The sequence below is a fragment of the Cnephaeus nilssonii genome (assembly GCF_951640355.1).
Source record: "Cnephaeus nilssonii genome assembly, chromosome: 10".
Classification (NCBI taxonomy): Eukaryota; Metazoa; Chordata; class Mammalia; order Chiroptera; family Vespertilionidae; genus Cnephaeus; species Cnephaeus nilssonii.
The window spans coordinates 11,885,313-11,904,997 of NC_137081.1; the positions used below are offsets into that span (position 1 = coordinate 11,885,313).

The 19,685-nt window shown below is 39.7% G+C and overlaps 1 protein-coding gene across 1 annotated transcript in view; it reads left to right on the forward strand.

Moving 5' to 3' along the window:
• Nucleotides 1-19,685, forward strand: part of PARD3B (par-3 family cell polarity regulator beta) — a 902,602-nt gene that overhangs the window by 86,386 nt on the left and 796,531 nt on the right. The window contains exon 2 of the mRNA XM_079783005.1: nucleotides 18,355-18,456. Coding sequence (XP_079639131.1) covers nucleotides 18,355-18,456 — 102 coding nt within the window. The remainder of the gene's footprint in view (nucleotides 1-18,354; nucleotides 18,457-19,685) is intronic.

The following is a 19,685-nucleotide window of genomic DNA, read 5'->3' on the forward strand; positions in this document are numbered from 1 at the left end:
GGGGTGTTCAAACATTTGGTCTCAGGACCTCTTTGCTCTCTTAAATCCTTGAGGACCTCAATGAGCTTAAAGTCATATGCCTTATATTTATTCATATTTTAGATTAGACATTAAAACTGAGACATCTTAATTATTTTAACATTTTATTCATAAATAAACCCACTGCATGCTAACAAAAATAACATTTTTTTGAGCAGTAACTATTTTTCAAAACAAAAAATTTAGTGAGAAAAGTATTTTTATTTACATTTTCACATATCTTTTTAATGTCTTACTTAATGGGAGATGGCTGGGCTCTCAGATTTCTTTTTGCATTCAGTCTCTTTTGATATACTCCTTTGGTTGAGGTTTATGAAGACATATATATATATATATATATATATATATATATATTTGGGAAATTGTGTATATTCTTTTTTATAATTACACCATAACTTGACAAATGGTAGTTTAAGGATTTTTTTTGGCAAGGAAAAACCAGAAACCATATCAATTAACTTTTAATCCTCTATTAATTTAAAATCCATTGGTCTATCTTGAATTCTGAATGGACGTTTTTACTTAGACATTATTTTGTAATGTCATACAATTGTCCCTTGGAAAATATTGGTAAGATGTTATGCAAATTTTCCAAATACTAACATATTTCATTGTATGAATCAGAATTATGTTAAATAATATCACCACCAATCTTATCATAAAGATCTTTTTGTATTGGGAAGCTGTGAAACTCATGGCTGTGGATACAAGTTATCCAAAATTCTAATTTTCACTTAAATGCTGGAATTTTATTATTGACACAGAATGCTATCAATTTTCCTTGATGTGTCAGGCTAGCTTTATTAGTTTTCAAAAAAATGTCAATTACCAAACCGTGACTTTATTATATACTATGAAGAAGTGGAATATGCTACTTTTCTCCCTTTATCCAAGGACGAAGACTAAGCAAATAGTTCCATTTGCATCTGCCACATTTTGGTAATTTTTCCTCTCAATTTGCCATTATGAGTAGGTAGCATGAGCTTTCTCTGAGCTGTAACCTCAATATCCTTATCCCCAGCCTGGTCTTACCTGTTGGCTCACCCATCCCCTCCTGCCCATCAAGTGCCTGTGCTACCATCCTGCTTGGAGGCTTTCACTCATCTTCCTGAGGTTCCCCATAGCATATCCTGAGCTCTGCGTCCAGACATCCTTCCATCAAATTCTAATGCTGCTTTGGTGAAACTGTAACCCTGTCCTTGGTTACAGCGTCAGTACTTAAAGATATTTGTTGAACTCACACCCATACTGTGACATATAACTGCTAAGGGCAAGCACACTTCTGGAAGCTAGTGTCATCTCTATTTTTTCTAATAGTTATGTTGACCTTACCAAATGAAGAAAACGATTTCACTGATTAGTTTGTTTTGATTTTAAAATGTGAACATGAGATTGAAGGCAGATGGATAGACTGTGAAGTACTGGACAAGTGGGGGTTGGGCCTGGGCTGCAGACTCCAGGGGTGGTTCCTCCACGTACCTGGACCTTGTGTGCGGTGTGCTGCCTCTTGGAGCCTTCTTCTCCTCGTCTGTATAAAAGTGTTAGTGATGTTTACCTGTAAAGGTTGCAGTGAAGATTAATCCATTGTGTGGAATAAAGTAGCTTCCACAATGTCTCACAAACAACAGATAACAACTATTTTACAAATTATAATAATCTATTCATTTAGTACTTAGACATGTACCAGGCCTAGTTTTAGCTGTCACATACAGTCACATTATTCTAGAATGAAATGGTGCCCTTAGAAAAGTGGTGGTTTGGCATGTGTGCATTAGCTAAAGTTGTAAAACAGATTTTTACTTCTTCATGTAATGAATAGCAGATGAGAAACAAAATGCAGTAAATCTTTTTTTCGGTATCCAAACATGACAGCAAATAAACTCATGTTTTTCAGAGAATAAGGCCCTTAATTAGATGGGATTTTTATTTGATCCACACACAATCTGAGGCCGATATTGTTTCTTGAATACATTCTAACCTCATTACTTTCTAATCTCTTATTGGCTCATTGGTTAATCATACCAATGGGTAGGTTTTATTCTGATAATTTCTATTTTTTTATTGTTGAAATATAATTGATGTATGTTTCGTTATGTATGTACAACATAATGATTTGATATTTGTATATATTGTGAAATCACCACCACAATACACCTGGTTAACATTCATCATCATAGTTACAGATTTTTTTTTCTTATGATAAGATCTTTTTAAAAAAATACATTTTTATTGGTTTCAGAAAGAGGAAGGGAGAGGGAAAGAGAGATAGAAACATCCATGGTGAGAGAGAAAATATCTCCTCCTGCACACCCCCTACTGGGGATCGAGCCCAAAACCTGGGCATGTGACCTGACTAGGAATCAAACTGTGACCTCCCACTTCATCGGTTGATGCTCAATCACTGAACCACACCAGCCCGGCATGATAAGATATTTTAAAATCTAGTTTCTTAGCAACTTTCAAATGTGCAATACAATATTATTACCGATAGTCACCAGGCTGTGACTCTCCATTCTTTTTTCAAATCTCAAAAGTAGATGACAAGGCAAAAAATACCTGGGGTGATAAAACTGAATATGAAATTAAAGTATCAATTGCTTGTTCTCATATGCTAGACTTTTTCCAAGTCATGGAGAAATACCTTTATTTTCATCTGGGAGTATCTATTATGTGAGCATGTACCAAATGAACTGTAGAAATTGTGGCCTGCAAATACATAAAGCAAATACAATTCTTGCCAGCTGGGCGTAGCTAAATGCACACCACTCTCCCTGTAAGTTAGTCATTAAAAGTGGACTTTTGCTCATTGGTCTAATGTACTGAAGAATGCTGATTTTCCTGTTTGACATGATAGTGAATGGTAATGCATTGTATAAAAGTACTTATGAAAGGATATTTTTATTTTCCCATTTAAAAAATTGATTCTGGTTTTTAAGGAACTTTCCTTATAAGCTCCTATGGGCTCTGACGAAATCCATTCTGAAGAACCTAAGGCAAATAGCTTCTGAGAATATGAACTCATTAGCAGGCCTTATTCCTTTGGCTATATTTCCTGGTAATAGTTTTCTTTTAGATATGTGCATGTCAGATGGCAGTAGCAGTAAGAATTTTTCTCTTGTGCTTATTAGTGAATACATACAGGATGAGGGAGAATGAGGCAGTTCAAGGAGTGATCAGTATCCTCTAGCTCTCTCCCTTTCTTTACCCTATTTTTTATCATGTTTATTGGGCATTCATTTTAAAGCCTGCATTTAATAGGAACTTTGAAAAAAAATAGGAACTTTGGCATATGTAAATATTTGATGTAAGTATTTGCTGGATTCAGTTTTAGCAACTTTTAGCATTGCTCTAATGAAGAAGATTGCAGAGACAATGTTTGTGCTGATTTAGAAATGTTAGAGAAAGACAAGTATCACATGATCTCATATGTGGAATCTAATGAACAAAATAGACTGATGAACAAATTAGATCCAGAGACACGGAAGCATGGGACAGACTGCCTAATTTCAGAGGGTAGGCAGGGATGGGTGGGTGGAAAGAGATCAACCAAAGAACTTGTATGCATATATGCATAACCCATGGACACAGACAATAGGGTGGTGAAGGCCTGAGTTAGGGGTGAGGGGGACAGGGGTGGGCAAGAAGGGGTCAATGGGAAAAAAAGGGATATAATGTAATACTTTCAATAATAAAGATTTTAAAAAAGAAATTTGATAACTGATTGAAATGATTGTTTTGTTTAATCTCTTTATTCATGTATTAAATATTTATAGCACACAAAAAGTATATTGGGGGTGTGGCTTCTTAAAACCCTGCAGTGTATTAATTAATTGTGTTTATGGCTGTGATTTTCTTGATTTTTTTTAACTTTGTTCTTTAATACAGACTTTTAAAATTCTTTAAAAAGTACAAAATGTCCCCAGTTTAGGATTTGAAAAAAAAATTCTATCTATCTATCTATCATCTATCTATCTATCTATCTATCTATCATCTTATCTATCTATCTATCTATCTATCTATCTATCTATCTATCATCTATCTAAAATTTGGGAATGGTGTTGGCATAGTCCTGAAGAATAGGCTATGCTGTTGACCATAAGAAAGCAGAAGTCTGCCCCAAAATGCCCCGCCCTACAGCTGTTTGGCTCCTGTTAAAAGGGCTGCAAGGGCTCTGCCAACAGAACAAGTATAATCTTCCTGGCATGGCGTTCCTGTGCCATCTGGTTCAGGGCTGTGGCCCCACACCCAATGGCAGATTTCCTTATTTTGGAGGAAGTGAGCCACATTCATCAACCAGTGGGTATAAAATTCTAATCATTCCAACTTTCCATGCCTGTGAACCCTTCTAATTTACACAGAGCTGAGCCAATTCACTAGACCACGTCTCAGAAAAATTGTGCTATGATCTTGGCTCTGCCAGAGGACAATTTTGTGACCTTAGGGAATATGTTCAATTAATCTGGGCCTTAGTTTCCTCATCTGCAAAATGAAGTAATTTGATTAAAGGCCTACTTTGATGAATCAGTCAATGACATCTAGCTGATAATTTTCATAATAAAACAGTATTGCAAGGAAGTAGAATTACTGGGAAATGAGATTTAGCATTGACCGTTGACATTCATTGATGTAGTTCTTACCAAGTTTTAGAGGATTTTGAGGGCATTATGGGAACATTTGGGCAATATGTGAGAAGTGGCAAACTTCAAGAATTCTGTAACTGTGACTTGGTCTTTGCATTGAGCCTAAAGCTGTTGAGTAACTATTTACTGAATGGTGATTGAGTGTTTCCTGTTGCCTAGTAGTGCAGATTTCCTGTCTTGAATTTACCCTGGTCATAACCATTCTTATTTCTAAACTAGAGGCCTGGTGCATGAAATTCATGCACAGGGGGTGGGCAGGGAAGACCCTCAGCCCAGTCTTCACCCTCTCTAATCTGGGACCACTCGGGGGATGTCCGACTGCCTTTCGTAATCTGGGACCACTGGCTCCTAACCGCTCGCCTGCCTGCCTGCCTGATCACGCCTAACCCTTCTGCCTGCCTGCCTAATTGCCCCTAACCACCTCTGCCTGCCTGATTGCCCCTAACCACCTCTGCCTACCAGCCTGATCACCCCAAAATGCTCCCCTACCAGCCTGATTGCCCCTAACTGCCTCTGCCTTGCCCCGCACCTGGGACTTGGGTGTCCCTCCCTCTAGCCAGCCGCAGGCACCCAAGACCTGGGCCGGCTTCACCCGGGCTGGCCGCAGCAGCAGCCACAGGGGTGGGTGGCTTTGCCCAGGCCACGGCCAAAGGCGCCCGGGACCATGGGGTGGGTGGCTTGTCCCTCTCCTGGGCCGGGCCACAGGCGCAGGCGCAGCTGCTGGTGCCTGAGACTATGGGGTGGGCAGCTTGTCCCTCTCCTGGGCCGCAGGTGCAGCCGCTGGCGCCCAGGACTGCAAGGCGGGCGGCTTATCCCTCTCCTGGGCCGCAGCCTGGCTGGTCCCCATTCCTCTCTCGCAAGCTCATTTGTGCCTGGCTGGTCCCCATTCCTCTCTCCCCAGTGTTGTGTCTGAGCCATTATGGCGTGATGGCGTGAGGGTGTGACAACCATTTGCATATTAGCTCTTTTATTATATAGGACTAGTAGCCCGTTTGCATGAAGATTCGTGCAATAGACCTTCATTCACCTGGCTGCCTGCACCAGTTTTCTGCCGGCACCGGGGACCCAGGCCTTGGCTGTGGCCACCGCCTTCTGCCTTCTTTCAGGGTCGGGGCTTGGCCCCGGGCGGTGGCCTTGGGCTTGGCCGCACCCAACATCCCTGCTAAGGATCACAGGAGCCAACCCCCAGTGGTTTCCTGCGATCCGTGCAGGCTCCCCGCTGGTGCCCAAGGCCGGGAAAGCCTCGGGCGGCTTTCCCGGCGTTGGGCTCAGCCGCACCCAGCATCCCTGCTAAGGATCGCAGGAGCCGACCCCCTGGTTGTTGCCTGCGATCCATGGAGGCTCCCTGCTGGTGGCTTTCGGGCGGAGGCTTTCCCGGCCTCCGCCACACCCCAACGTCCCTGCAACGGTTTCCTGGTGGGCGTGGCTTGGTTGGTGGGCGTGGCTTGGGCGTAGCGAAGGTGCGGTCAATTTGCATATTTGTCTATTATAAGGTAAGATAGGGTATTATTTGTATGGCAGTCACCAGTAATTGACTTTGCTGCTTGTTGAACTCATGCTGGTTTTATAATTCTGGACTGGGCTCTTTAGGAGGGGAAGTAAAGGGACTAAATTAAGAAGATGAAGACATTGCACATACACTTGAGAAAGAAACATGCTAACAACTGATCATAGAGGCAATATGAAATAGATATAAGCAAAGCATGAGCAAGGTAATGTGGGGTCAGAGTAAAAGGAAAAGGTAATACTAATTGGAGAAATTAATTCTCTGAGTTGAGCCTAGAGAGATGAGAGCAAAGATTAAAATTAGGTAATTTTTATAGATGTTCTTTATGAAGTTGAGGAAGTTCCCCTCTAATCCTAATATACTGAGAGTTTGTGTTGTTGTTGCTTTTGTTTTTTTAATGACTGGGTCTTCTATTCTACACTTATTGTTATGATCATGTGATTTTTTTGAGATTTGCTTTTTGCCTAATGATAGGATGGATTACATTAATTGATTATTGACTGTTAACCAAGTCTTCCATACCTAGGGTAAATCTTAATTGGAGATCGTGGTGTATAGTTTTATATATTGTTGGATTCACTTTGCTAATATTTTGCTGTGATTTTTACACATATGTTCATGAGAGAGATTGGTCTGCAGTTATAATGTTTCCAACTGTTTAGGATTAGGGTAATGCTGGCCTTATAGAATGAGTTACGAAATATTCCCTCTACTTCTATTCTTTGACAGAGATTGTAGGAATTTGTATAATTTCTCCATAAGCGTTTGACTTGTTAAAGAACCCATCTATTCTGGGTGCTTTCTGTTTTGGAAGGTTATTAATTATTAAATCAACTTATTTAATAGATATTGTCCTCTTCAGATTATTGATTGTTTTCTGTGTTTTGACATATTGTCTTTTAAGGAATTGGTCCATTTCATCTAGGTTACAAATTTGTGGTCATAGAGTTGTTTATATTCCTTTATTATTTTTATTATGTCCATTGGAGCTGTAGTAATGTCCCTTCTTTCATTTCTTATATTAGTAATTTGAGTTCTCTCTTTTTTCTTAGCCTGTCCAAAAGGCTTATCAGTTTTATTGGTCCTTTAAAAGATTCAACTTGGTTTCATCAATTTTTCTCTATTGATTTCTCATTGTCAATTTCATTGATTTCTGCTCATTTTTTCTTTCTTTTTTTTTTCTGCGTACTTTGGATTTAATTTGCTCTTTTTTTTTTTAATTTCCTACCATGAAAACTTAGATTATTGATTTTAGATCTTTCTTCTTTTCTAATGCATTCAATGCTATAAATTTACCTCTTAGCTCTGTTTTTGATATACTCCATAAAAATTTTCTCTAACTCTTCAGGTATTTTATGATTTTCTTGACTCCAAGTATTAACTCTGTACATTTGACTTACAATTCCATATGTGTTAGTCCTAATCTTTTTTTAAGCTCCATTCCCGTATTTTAATCTCCCTATTAGATAGCTTAACTTTAATCAACTGGAAGCATCTCAAATTCAACACATGGAGAAACTATAGGTTGTCCCCAAAATGCATATGCACACTTTTAATAATTATAAAGGCAGTGTTTATTAAAATAAATTTTGTTTTTAAAACTGAGCTACTAGCTGTTAAAGTATGTATACGTTTTTTGGGAGACCTTGTATATTCGTTTTTTTCTAGTTTACTGTTTCTTCCTCCATGTTTTCATCTTTGTTACATGCCTTATAATTGATTCTCTTATAATCTTAAATTTGAGTGTGTTTTCTTTTACTTGTTTTTGTCAGCCCCTGCCTTCCAGTGACTCACAAATAGTGAAAAGGCTTTTTCAGTAGAATCTTTATTTTTTTAAATCCTCACATGAGGATATTTTTCCATTGATTTTTTTAGAGAGAGTGGAAGAGAGAAGGAAAGACAAAGAAATATTGGTGTGAGAGAAACACATCGTGCCCTTGACTGGAATTGAACCCAGGGCCCTTTGGACCCAGGGCCATTCAGTCCGCAGGCCAACGCTCTATCCACTAAGCCAAACCGGCTAGGGCTGAAGTAGAATTTTTATATTCCCATTTATTCTATGCCTTTTATGTTTTGGACTCTGCCTTTATGCATGTAGGAGACTTTTAGAGATTTCAGAGAAGGATGAAGAAAGTATGCATATGAGGTAGTTTTAAAGGGAGTCAAAGTTTGATTTTAACCCAGTGGGACCTTCATCAGACTTTGAGCTTACAAAACTATAATATAATAAATATGTGTTGCTTTAACCATAAGTTTGCTGTTATAGGAGCAATAGGAAACTAATAGCCCTTTTCTTTATTGCTAATTGGCTATATGAAGGGCTTGGTTCTCATATTTTAGATACTAGGAATTTATAATTTTCCTAGAAAAATTAGCTTACTTTTACTTTATATCAAAGGCAACTGTGCTCATTTTCAAAGAATGGTATTTCTTGCCTATACAAAATTGGGCTCAATATGCTTTGCTATTGAATATAATGTGCCCAATTTGTAATATATATCTATATATTTCTCACTGTATATGTAAAAACCTAGATATACTATATATATATATATCCTACATAATAAAATGGTAATATGTAAATTACCATCACTCCGCTACGCCCACGATTGGGCCAGCAGGAGGCGCAGGGGGCGGGACTCAGGGTGGCCGGGGTAGCTGATTGGGCCAGCAGGACGCTGAGCTCGCGGCGCCAGTGGCGCCTCGAGCTCAGCGTCTGTGCCATGGTTGCCGGAGGCTTTCGGAAGGCCTGGGGCACCGGCGGACAGCCGGCCAGGTCCCCCGCGATCAAAGGCCAAAGCAGGGGACCTGGCCGGCTGTCTGCTCCGGCGCAAGGCCTTTCGAAAGCCTCCGCAGCGCCGGAGGCTTTCGGAAGGCCTGGGGCACCCGCGGACAGCCAGCCCGCTGGTGCACCAGATTAAATCATGCACTGGGCCTCTAGTATATATATATATGTATAGATAGATAGATAGATAGATAGATAGATAGATAGATAGATAGAAACTATTATAAAATAATATTTTGGGATAATTTACTATGTGTTTTTGCTTACATATCAAAGTAATCCAAATAATTTTGACCAACTGGGAAACCTGTAAAAAGGATTATATATTTGGCACTAGCTGGTTTGACTCAGTGGATAGAGCATTGGCCTGTGGACTGAAGGGTCCCGGGTTTGATTGGGGTCAAGGACACATGCCTGGGGTTATGGGCTCGATCATTGATGTTTCTCTCTTTCCCTTTCCCTTCTTCTCTGAAATCAATGAAATATATATGTATATATATTTTAGAAAGGGATAATATATTTGGACAGTTTTGTGATGTGAAAATTTTAAGGCATTTTTGGGGAGACTAGACAGGCAGTTTCTACCATTTGGTATTTTCATGTCCCTGCCATGCTTCTTCAACTTGACCAGTGGACTGTCCCCCCACTTCTATGCCCACATAAGGGACTCCTCTGAGGGACTCTTTTTTTGAGCTGTGATTGCAAATGGACTTGCCCTGGGGGTACAGATACTTGTTGGGAGAACAGATCTCCCTTCTCCAGGCCACTACTGACTTTCCTCCTCAAGTCTTTGCTCAAATGTCCTCATTTCAATAAGACCTGACCTGACACCCTATTTGAAAATATAAGTCCTTTGTACCCCACCCTCCTTACCCTATTCGTTTTTTTTTTTCCTGCCAGATCACATCACTTTCTAACATACCATTTCACTTAATTGTTTATTTTGTTTGTTAATTACTGCCTGTTTTCCCTCCTCACTGATAATTTAAGCTCTATTCTTCCAAGGATTCGGTTTTTCTCATCTATTTTTTTTTCATGGATGGTTGTAACAATTCAACACGTACTTGTTGGATGTATGACTGCCATTGACATGCGGTATGTCAGTTTCTACTTCTTTTCTACTGCTCTTAGCTGTATCCAAAGGCCTAGGTCACAAGGTTAAATCTTTTGTTTTAGGATCAATGAAGTAGATTTTTCTGTTACAACATGAGTTCTTTTCTCCTCTTTCTTTGTTACTCATTTGTTTCTCCTTCTTTTGATTCATATCACAAATTTATGATGGATGCCGAAAGTAGTTTTAGGTGCTGCGTGTAGGAAAGTGGAGAAGTTGTTTCTCTATCAGGGAACTTATGCTTTAGCTGGCGGAGGAGAACAAGCAATAAAAATTAACAAGCAATTGACTAAGGTAATGTAATGTTCGATACTGGCCATGGGGGAGAGGATCAGGTCTAGATGGACAGGGAGGGCATCTCTGAGCAGGGGGTGCTTGCGCTCCAGTTTCTACTTCCTTTCCTGTGCTTTCTGTGTTCCTTTTAGCTACATCTGTGACCCATCTCTATTGTTCTGGAGAAACTAAACTAATAGTGGTGGACAATAGTGTCCCAATACTTTTGAAAATCAAAGACAGATACTCCTTCACCATCCCTATTACTGCCATACTGAAAGAAGTTTTACAGTGAGCAGGAATAAAGTTGATGATTTCTTTATGTTACTTATTTTTATAAACACTGTCACCAATACTTCTTTTGATGTAAATTAAAATGCTCTTTTCTATGTCTAATTTCCTTGGTGATAAAGCATAAAACTCTGTGTGTGAGTAAAGAGTTAGAGGTCATGGTAGTTACCCCTAGGATGCTTTAAACTTCCTTCATTCATTTATATATGCAGAGCCACACACACACAGACTTGATAGTATCTGTGAGAGGTATTCTTTGGAGTTAACTTAAAAAAGATGCCAGCATCATAGCAGCAAGAAAGTTTGGATTTAATTGGCTGCATTAAGTAAAGCTTGCGTTGTATGAATTTGAATTCTCAAATTCTTATTAAAATCCCTTTTGTAGCAGAATATTTTTTGGGGTTTTAGAATGAATACATTATTTAAAAAATGCTAGCTTGTCCTTCCTTCTCTTTGGGGATGTGACTGCTTCCATTCTTTGGCCGTAGGCTTTGCATTCCTTCGGACCACACAAGCTTCTAAAACCTTGGCATCCAGGTCTTTGGACTATAAAATTTCATTGAAAACAATTAATGGAAAGCAGGATTAGAAAAATAGCTGTTTTTAACATTAATTTGAAACACTGTATTTCAGTCTTATTAAATTAGTAATGGTTTCATGTTTTAAAAGTCATACTGGGAATCTTTTGAAAAAGATGTATCAGTTAAATACATATGTAATTTTCATTACTTCATAAGTTAACATTTAATTTTCCTGATAAAACTTTGGTTTTAAGATTACAGTATATTTAATCCTGAAGATTTCTATAATCTTTTTTTTTGCATCTAATTCACTGTTACATCTGAGAAGGCTAACCCCTATTTTGTAAAACTACTGTTTGGAATTCTCTGCTGTTTTTTTAGACGGCCTCTTATTCTAAAAAATAACTTTGCTTTCTAGCCTGCTTTAGCTTGCTTGAATAATGAGGAAGATAAACTTAGCTGTCTGATCTTGTAGGCCAAAAACTAGATATGCCCATAATCTCAAAGCCATGGCAGGTGTATTTTTTTAATTGGGTAGAACTGTGTTGTTTTCAAGGCCAGCAGTGAGACACCCGCCATGTTCTATGCCACCCCCTGGTGGTCATCGCACATCTAACTATCTAACTCCTGGTGGGTTGAACTCCTGTCCATAGGGCCAATTTGCATATTATCCTTTTATTACATAGGATATATATATATATATATATATATATATATATATATATATATATATATATATATTTATTTATGTCAGAGAGGAAGGGAGAGGGGGAGAGAGATAGAAACATCAATGGTGAGAAAGGATCATTGATTGGCTGCCTCCTGCATGGCCCCTACTGGGGATCGAGTTCACAATCTGGGCATGTGCCCTTGACCAGAATTGAATCCAGGATCCTTCAGTTTGCAGGCCAACACTCTATCCACTGAGCCAAACCAGCCAAGGTGAAAAATGAACCCTTAAAGTTAAGTAGCAATAGAAATGGATATGACCCACCGCCTTATTCTTAGATAATTGTTCTTTTTGTTAAATTCTTTAATCTAAATTTTTATGTATTAAAAATGTACCTTGTCTCTGCTGTTTATTAAGCATCTGACCTTGAGTAAGTTAATTTATTTACCAATGCCTTGCTTTCCTCATCTGTTAGATTGATAACCACTTCATGAGTCTATTTGAGGATAAACGAGTTATTCATATAAAACATGCAGTACCTATTATAGTCCCTGGCCTATAGTAAGTACTGAAACAAATTATCTGCTATGCTGCTGATGAAGATAATGATGAAAATGGTGACATCTTGTTTTATGGATACACTAGAAGCCCAGTACACGAAATTCATGCACAGGTACGGTCCCTAGTGGCTGCCAGGGGCCTCCCTTCATTCCACACCACCCCCTGCTGGTCAGCGCACATCATCGCGAACAATCAAACTCCTGGTTGGTCGAAATCCCGAGGGGACACTTTGCATATCAGGCTTTTATATATATAGATTGCACCAAATTCAAGGAGTTAAGTTCTACAAGGAAAATTTTAATTTTCCATTAACTTCCATTTTACAGTTGTTCTTGTTTTCTACTGGGTAAGATTCTTGTGGAAATGCGAAGCCACAAAAAACACAGTTGCATTACTGAGCCTGTGATTGCCACCGCTGTTAACACAGCCCTTCTGTAGACATTGGCCTTTTGTTGTTGTTTGTTTTTGCAGTAATTTCCTCCCCTTTGTCACCATTGGGGGTATTTTTTCTCTTCTTGGACCAGAAGGGTTTTGTTTAGAAACCTCTATGTTTTCCCTCTTTTGATTATTGATATAATCTCAGTGCTCGATAGTCACAGCATTATAGTATCTGGCTTGCTAGCCCCCTGCTCTAGGCATTGCAGATGGAAAATTGTTGTTCTTCAAAACTTTGGCTAATATGGACTCTCTAAGGTACAGGGGCAAATTTCATGTCGTCTACGCACAGTGAATAATATTTGTGCCTGTTTGGAACAATTTTTACATTGATCATTAAAAGTACCCAGTAATTGTCTTCCCATAATGCATATGTTTTAGTTTCCTATTTCAGTTCACTCTTGTAGACTGGTTAAAATTCCAGTAGGCTTTAAGTTAACTGTGCATTATTGAAAAAACAGATAAGTTATTATCAGTAGTGGAGGAAGCAAAATGTATATTATGTGATTTTTCAATATTTTAATGATCCTAGGAGTGTAAGTAATAAGATTTATTGCATAGCACATATACTAGAGACATTTTCAAAGTAATTTAAAAGTTATATGTATTAGAGAAATTTTTGCAATATAAAGGTAGATTAAATGTCACGATCATGAAAAATACAATAAATTTTTCCAGGTGATTAATTGTCTGAACCATTACATATATGTGAACATCTTTTCATGTTTGATCAGTTTTATTCCTGATGGTAATAAAAGCAAGTAAATGAAATGCAAAATGTTGACTGCGAGGTAATGGTTGAAATTTTCACATGCATAAAGAGTCAGGGTGAATTTATGGTCTTATGATGGCTGTCGGCTGCTAATACTGTATATATATTCTTACAGTGATCTATAGCACCATGGCCAAAATCCCATGGGCACAAAATTCACAGCGGGTGTGGACTGTGCGTGTAGAGTTACCTCTCTTGGAGACTGCTTTCAAATAGCTTATCTGTTTTTGTTTAGGATTTCCTGTCTGCTCACCACTAGCCTACTCTTTCCTCCTTTAGAGTTAAAATGCAGCCTCAATGTGCAATGGGGAGAGTTACAATTGCAAGAAGTCTCTTTATAGTCTGGCACCCTGTTTCACTTAAACATTTTTTGGAGAGGCTGAATATATGATTCCAAATTTATCAAATTACTTTTCCCCTTTGATTTAGTTCTGTAAAATTTTTAAAATTTATTTTCATTTTATTACTTTTATTTTTTTTATTAATTATTTTTCCATCACCATTTATCCCCTCCATGCTCTCTTCCACCTCGACCCCCTCTGATTCCCCCCACAATCACCAATTGTTGTCCATGTACATGAGATCTCTCTCCTTTTTTACTCAATCCTGCATCCCTCCCCCATCCCCCACCTCCCACCAGAGCTGTCTGCCTGCTCTCTATCTGTGAATCTTCTCTATTTTGCTCGGTAGTTCAGTCCAATTAAATTCCACATATGAGTGTAAAATTTTTAAGTTCTTTATGCTTTAGAATCAAAATTAGATTTAAAAAAGGGTCTTAGTTTCAACTCCCATGCCTCATTTTCAGAACATCTTGTTCCCACAAGTGTGTCTGAAGGTGGAGTGTATGTGACTTAACAACTCCATCCTGCTGCCACTCATGCTGCTCCTTCGCCACTGGTCAGATCCCAATCCCTTGCTGTTTCCTGAGTTTCCCTATTTTATATCTGAGTCTTTGGTTTTCTTCTCCCTGTTCCTCCTCCTAGGCAGGAAGAGAACTCTACTTTAACCAGTACTTCTGTTGTGGGGGCAATTGTTTACTTAAGTCTTAGTTGATAAAATCTGCTTCTATAAACTTAATGTAAGAGAAAAGGTGACAACTTAATAGATGTCAGCTTTTAAGTAATTGAATATAAAAAAGCAAACTCTTTAGAATATATCATCTTCTATAAACATGTTTAAAATCAACAGATTTTAGCTACAGTGCTGTAATATGTAAAAAACTAACTCCATGGAAGTTAGTAGAAATTAACTACATGGAACTCCTTTTGTAAGAAGGTTACTTTTACAAGGAAGGAAAATGTAATACTCCATAGATTTCAGCCTGAAATTTTGGGTAAATTTGGAGAAGCATATCATGCGTAGCATGGCCGTAGCAGAAAGATTCAGTTCCCAGAGATTACTGGGGAAGTTCTTTCTTGCTCTCTTTTCTGTATTGTCTAGTGGGCATTGCCTAGTGTTTTGTCTACCCCAGTATTATCCCTATTTAGAATCTAGTCTATTGTTCTTAGCTCACCTTTTATTTATTTATTTTTATTTTTTGTAGGAAGCAATTTAAACAATCCTTAGAAATTTATTCTTTTATTTATTTATTTAATAATTCTTTATTGTTGAAAGTATTACATATGTCCCCCTTTCCCCCCACCACTAACCCCTCTAGCCCTCCCCCCTGCCCCAGGCCTTCACCACCCTATTGTCTGTGTCCATGGGTTATGCATGTATGCATACAAGGTCTTTGGTTGATTACCTCCCACTCCCCCACCCTCCCCCACCTTCCCTCTTGAGATTCTGTCCTCTATTCCATGCTTCCACATCTCTGGATCCATTCCATTCATCAGTTTATTTTGTTACTTAGATTCCGCATATGAGTGAGATCATGTGATACTTGTCTTTCTCTGACTGACTTATTTCACTTAGCATGATACTCTCCAGGTCCCTTCATGCTGTCTCAAAGGGTAAGAGCCTCTTCTTTTTCACTGCTACATAGTATTCCATGGTATAAATGTACCACAACTTTTTTATCCACTCATTTACTGATGGGCGCTCTGGGCCCATCATCTCACCTTTCATTGCACAATCACCTTGAGTTGGAAAACGTCTCTGATTAAAGATTCTAATTGATGGGTGTCTTATGCTCCTCTTACCTGGTTGTATAATCACTGCTCACGTCTTTGTGATCTCTATCTGGGCAATAAAATCAGGCAAAATTTCCTAATAAATCATTAGTGTTTCCATGCATAAACCTAGTATTAGAAGCAAAAAGGAGTTCCTTTCATTTTGCTTGGAAGAGCTCTTCAGATACTCTATAGAAAACTTAACTTTGAAATGTCAAAAGCCTAGCTAAGAAGAATTCCTTTGAATTTTTAAAGCCTACTACTTTATCAAGTCAGATACTGAAAAGCTATGTACTTGGGCCACACTTCAGTAGCCTATTGAATACATGCTATAAAGGAATTATTATTTAACTAGAGGCCCAATGCACAAAATTTGTGCACTGGGGGTGGGGGGGGGGTGTCCCTCAACCCAGCCTGCACTCTTGCCAATCTGGGATCCCTTGGGAGATGTCCGATTGCTGGTAGCCGGACATCCCTCTCACAATCCGGGACTGCTGGAACCCAGCCACTCGCCTGACTGCCAGCCTGATCATCTCCTAACCACTCCCCTGCCAGCCTGATCGATGCCTAACTGCTCCCCTGCCAGCCCGATTGCCCCCAACTGCCCTCCCCTGCCAGCCTAGTTGCCCCTAACTACTCTCCCCTGCAGGCCTGGTCACCCCCAACTGCCCTCCCTGCTGGCTCGGTCACCCCTAACTGCCCTCCCCTGCCAGCCTGGTTGCCCCCAACTGCCCTCCCCTGCAGGCCTGGTTTGCCCCTAACTGCCCTCCCCTGCAGGCCTGGTCGCCCCCAACTGCCCTTTCCGGTTGGCCTGATCGCCCACAACTACTCTTCCCTGCCGGCCATCTTGTGGCGGCCATCTTTGACCACATGGGGGTGGCCATCTTGTGTGAGGGTGTGAGGGTCAATTTGCATATTACCTCTTTATTATATAGGACTAGAGGCCTGGTGCACCAAAATTAGTGCACTCGGGGGTTGGAGGTCCCTCAGCCCGGCCTGCACCCTCTCACAATCCGGGACCTCTCGGGTAGGGTCCCTAGGCCTGGCCTGAGATCAGGGCCTATTGGGGCTTTCCTTCCCCCGGCTGCAGGCAGCTTGTCCCACCCCTGCTGCTGCCACTGCTTGCCATCTGTGCAGCACTGCCCCCTCCCTCCCCTGCCACTGGTGGCCTCCCTCTGCAGGCGACAGGTGTGGGGTGCGATGGCTTGGCCAGCGCACACCTCCCACAGAGTCACTGCTGTCGGTGGCCTGGGCCTCCCTCTTTCTTTGCTGAGTGGCGGGGCCAGCCCTGCGAGGCGCTGTCTGCCTACCTGATCGCCCCTAACCACTCGCCTGCCTGCCTGATCACCCCTAACTGCTTGCTTGGGGGCAGGGCCAGCCGGGCCAGGGGCAGTGGTGGTTCTGGTCTCTGGTCATTCTGGCCATTATGCTTATGGTGGCTGGCCTATTATTATATAGGATGGTATGCCCTGGACTTGTTAATAGTATGAGACATTAAAGAAGAGGCCGTGTGACAACTGTTTCTATTAGTTTTTGTAGAATTGCACTTAAATTCTGTGGGTTATGTTTATTTTTAATACTTTATAAAGATTCGTGTAGTTAAAAACTTAGAGCTTTATCCTAGAAGAATTTCCACTTCTTTTCAGGAACTGTTAGCCCTTTATTGGAAACAAAAGTTTCCCAGTTTTTAGAGGCTTTCTAAGAATCTCAGAACCAAATCGATTATAGCTTGGCTATTCTATTCTGGTAAAAACCTTACTAATGTTATCCCCTCCCCCTGCAGCTCCCCCCCCTCCCCACCCATTCATTGGTTCATGTTTTTGTCTCATCATTATAATCTTTCATTTGCATATTTTTTCTGGAAATGGGCAGTGCATAAGTAACTGAATGGGCTCCACTATTTAATTGTAAACTGTGGTATCAGAGTATCTAGCCACTTACCAAATTGAGGAAACAGTTCTTTTCCTTAAACATTATACTCCTAAGTAGTTTTAAAAAAAATACTTGGGAAATCTTCTAAATTAGTACCCTGATTGAGTGAACCCGCATTCAACTCTGACACCGTTTGAGTTGCAGTCATGGAGACCAATGCTGGAGCTCTCGCTCCTAATATCACTGAAAACCTTAGTGTGAGGACATGCAGAGACCATGGAGAGCCAAACAGGCACAGGGCTCAGTGGTCACCCCACTTCGTCCATATATTCCAGTCATAGCTATTTCTTTTGATATCCCCCTGTACTTTTGGGGTCTTAGTTTGAACTTCCAAACCTCCGTTTCACCAAGTACCCTCAAGAGTACCTTTCTTTTCCAGAGTATTCCTGGGATTACCTAAATTGTAGGTTATAAAAAATTCCTTGAATATGCTTTTCAAATAGCAGAACGATTTTTTTTTATTACAATTTACCTTCCAGGATAATTGGTGGACTATGTATACTTTGGTTTACTTTGATTTACATGAAATAGGATAAAAATGCTAAATATTTATCCAAGTAAATAGATAATTTTTGACTTTGGTGCTTAGAAATATTATCACTAGAGCATATTTTTAATGAGCCGGCTTATTTCTTTTAAAATTAAAATGTAGTTTACCTTTTTGAAAAAGTTTGAGTCGTGAAACTTGTTGATGGTTTTACTACAGGATCCTGGCTACTGGGTGAAGATTCATCACTTAGAATACACAGACGGAGGAATCCTGGATCCAGATGATATCTTGGCCGATGTCGTGGAGGACAAAGATAAGGTAGATGACTCTAAAATGTTCCTCTATGCTTTCCTCTATAGAGCTGTGTGTTTTCCAGAGAGTGAGATCCTTAAAAGACTCGTGTGTCAGCTATTATTAAAACATACCATCTGTTCAGGTTTTACCTGGGCAGCCCATAAATCAAAGTTCTCCCGGAGATGTTTGGGGAAATGTTGTCAAGGTTTGGGAGTCTGTTCCTGGTAGCCTAATGAGCAGACACTCCCTTCCCAAGAGTTCCTGATACGTCTCAGTAAGTTAGTGTCAGGCTCTGAGGCTGTTGGGGTTCTCACAGTCATCCTTGTCTCTTGAGTTTATTCTTGACCTTTGCTGAATATTTAGCGTAATGCCTGAGATTTGAACATGTTTCAAAATACAGAATACAATGGGAAGGAAAGTCATAAAGAACTACGGTGAAAACTTTTCTTAAAGTAGTTGCACACAACTATTTTCCCTGATAGTTTTGTTTTTATTGCTAAAGTGAAATACTAGATTGACTAGTCAAAAAAAGTTTGAGCTTGTTTTGCCATGTATATGGGAATAATTTCATTGCAAATCATGTTTTAGTAGGATTTTTCTTCTGACACTAAACTGAAAAAGGTATAAACTAAACTATTCAGTTGAAATAAACTGGATTATTGATGTTGAGGCATTGTTTATCACTACTTCTGTGCTGGGCTCCTCTTCTCAATGGCTAATGTGTCCTTCAGAACTGAACGGCAGCCCTCCCTGAGAGAGCCTTGCTTCAGTTTCCTCTGCTGTGCATCCTGTGTGCACCAGGCCAATTTAAGTCTGTGAACATGTTTCTCTGCATTGTTAATTGCAATCTCAGGTAGGGGTGTGTGTGTGTGTGTGTGTGTGTGTGTGTGTGTGTGTGTGTGTGTGTATTTTAACCAATTGGAATGTAAATAAGTGATTTATTGAACTTAGGTAAAATTTACTTTTTTCCCCCATAAAATCTTTTATGGACTTTTCACATTTAATTAATCTTTGTAGACATTCTGCCTACTTATTTTTCTTATTTCCTGTTGGGACTCAATCCTGGTGTGCCTAGCATTGTAATTAGTGACTTCATAAGGGACTTATCTCCCTAACTCGATTGTAAGCTCCTGGAGGACATGAACTAGGCGATTTCTATTTCTTGTGTGTTCCTTGTATTAATGATATCTGGTACAATATCTTACTCAAACTTGATTCTCAAAAGAACACTTACTGAAATTAATGAGTGAAAA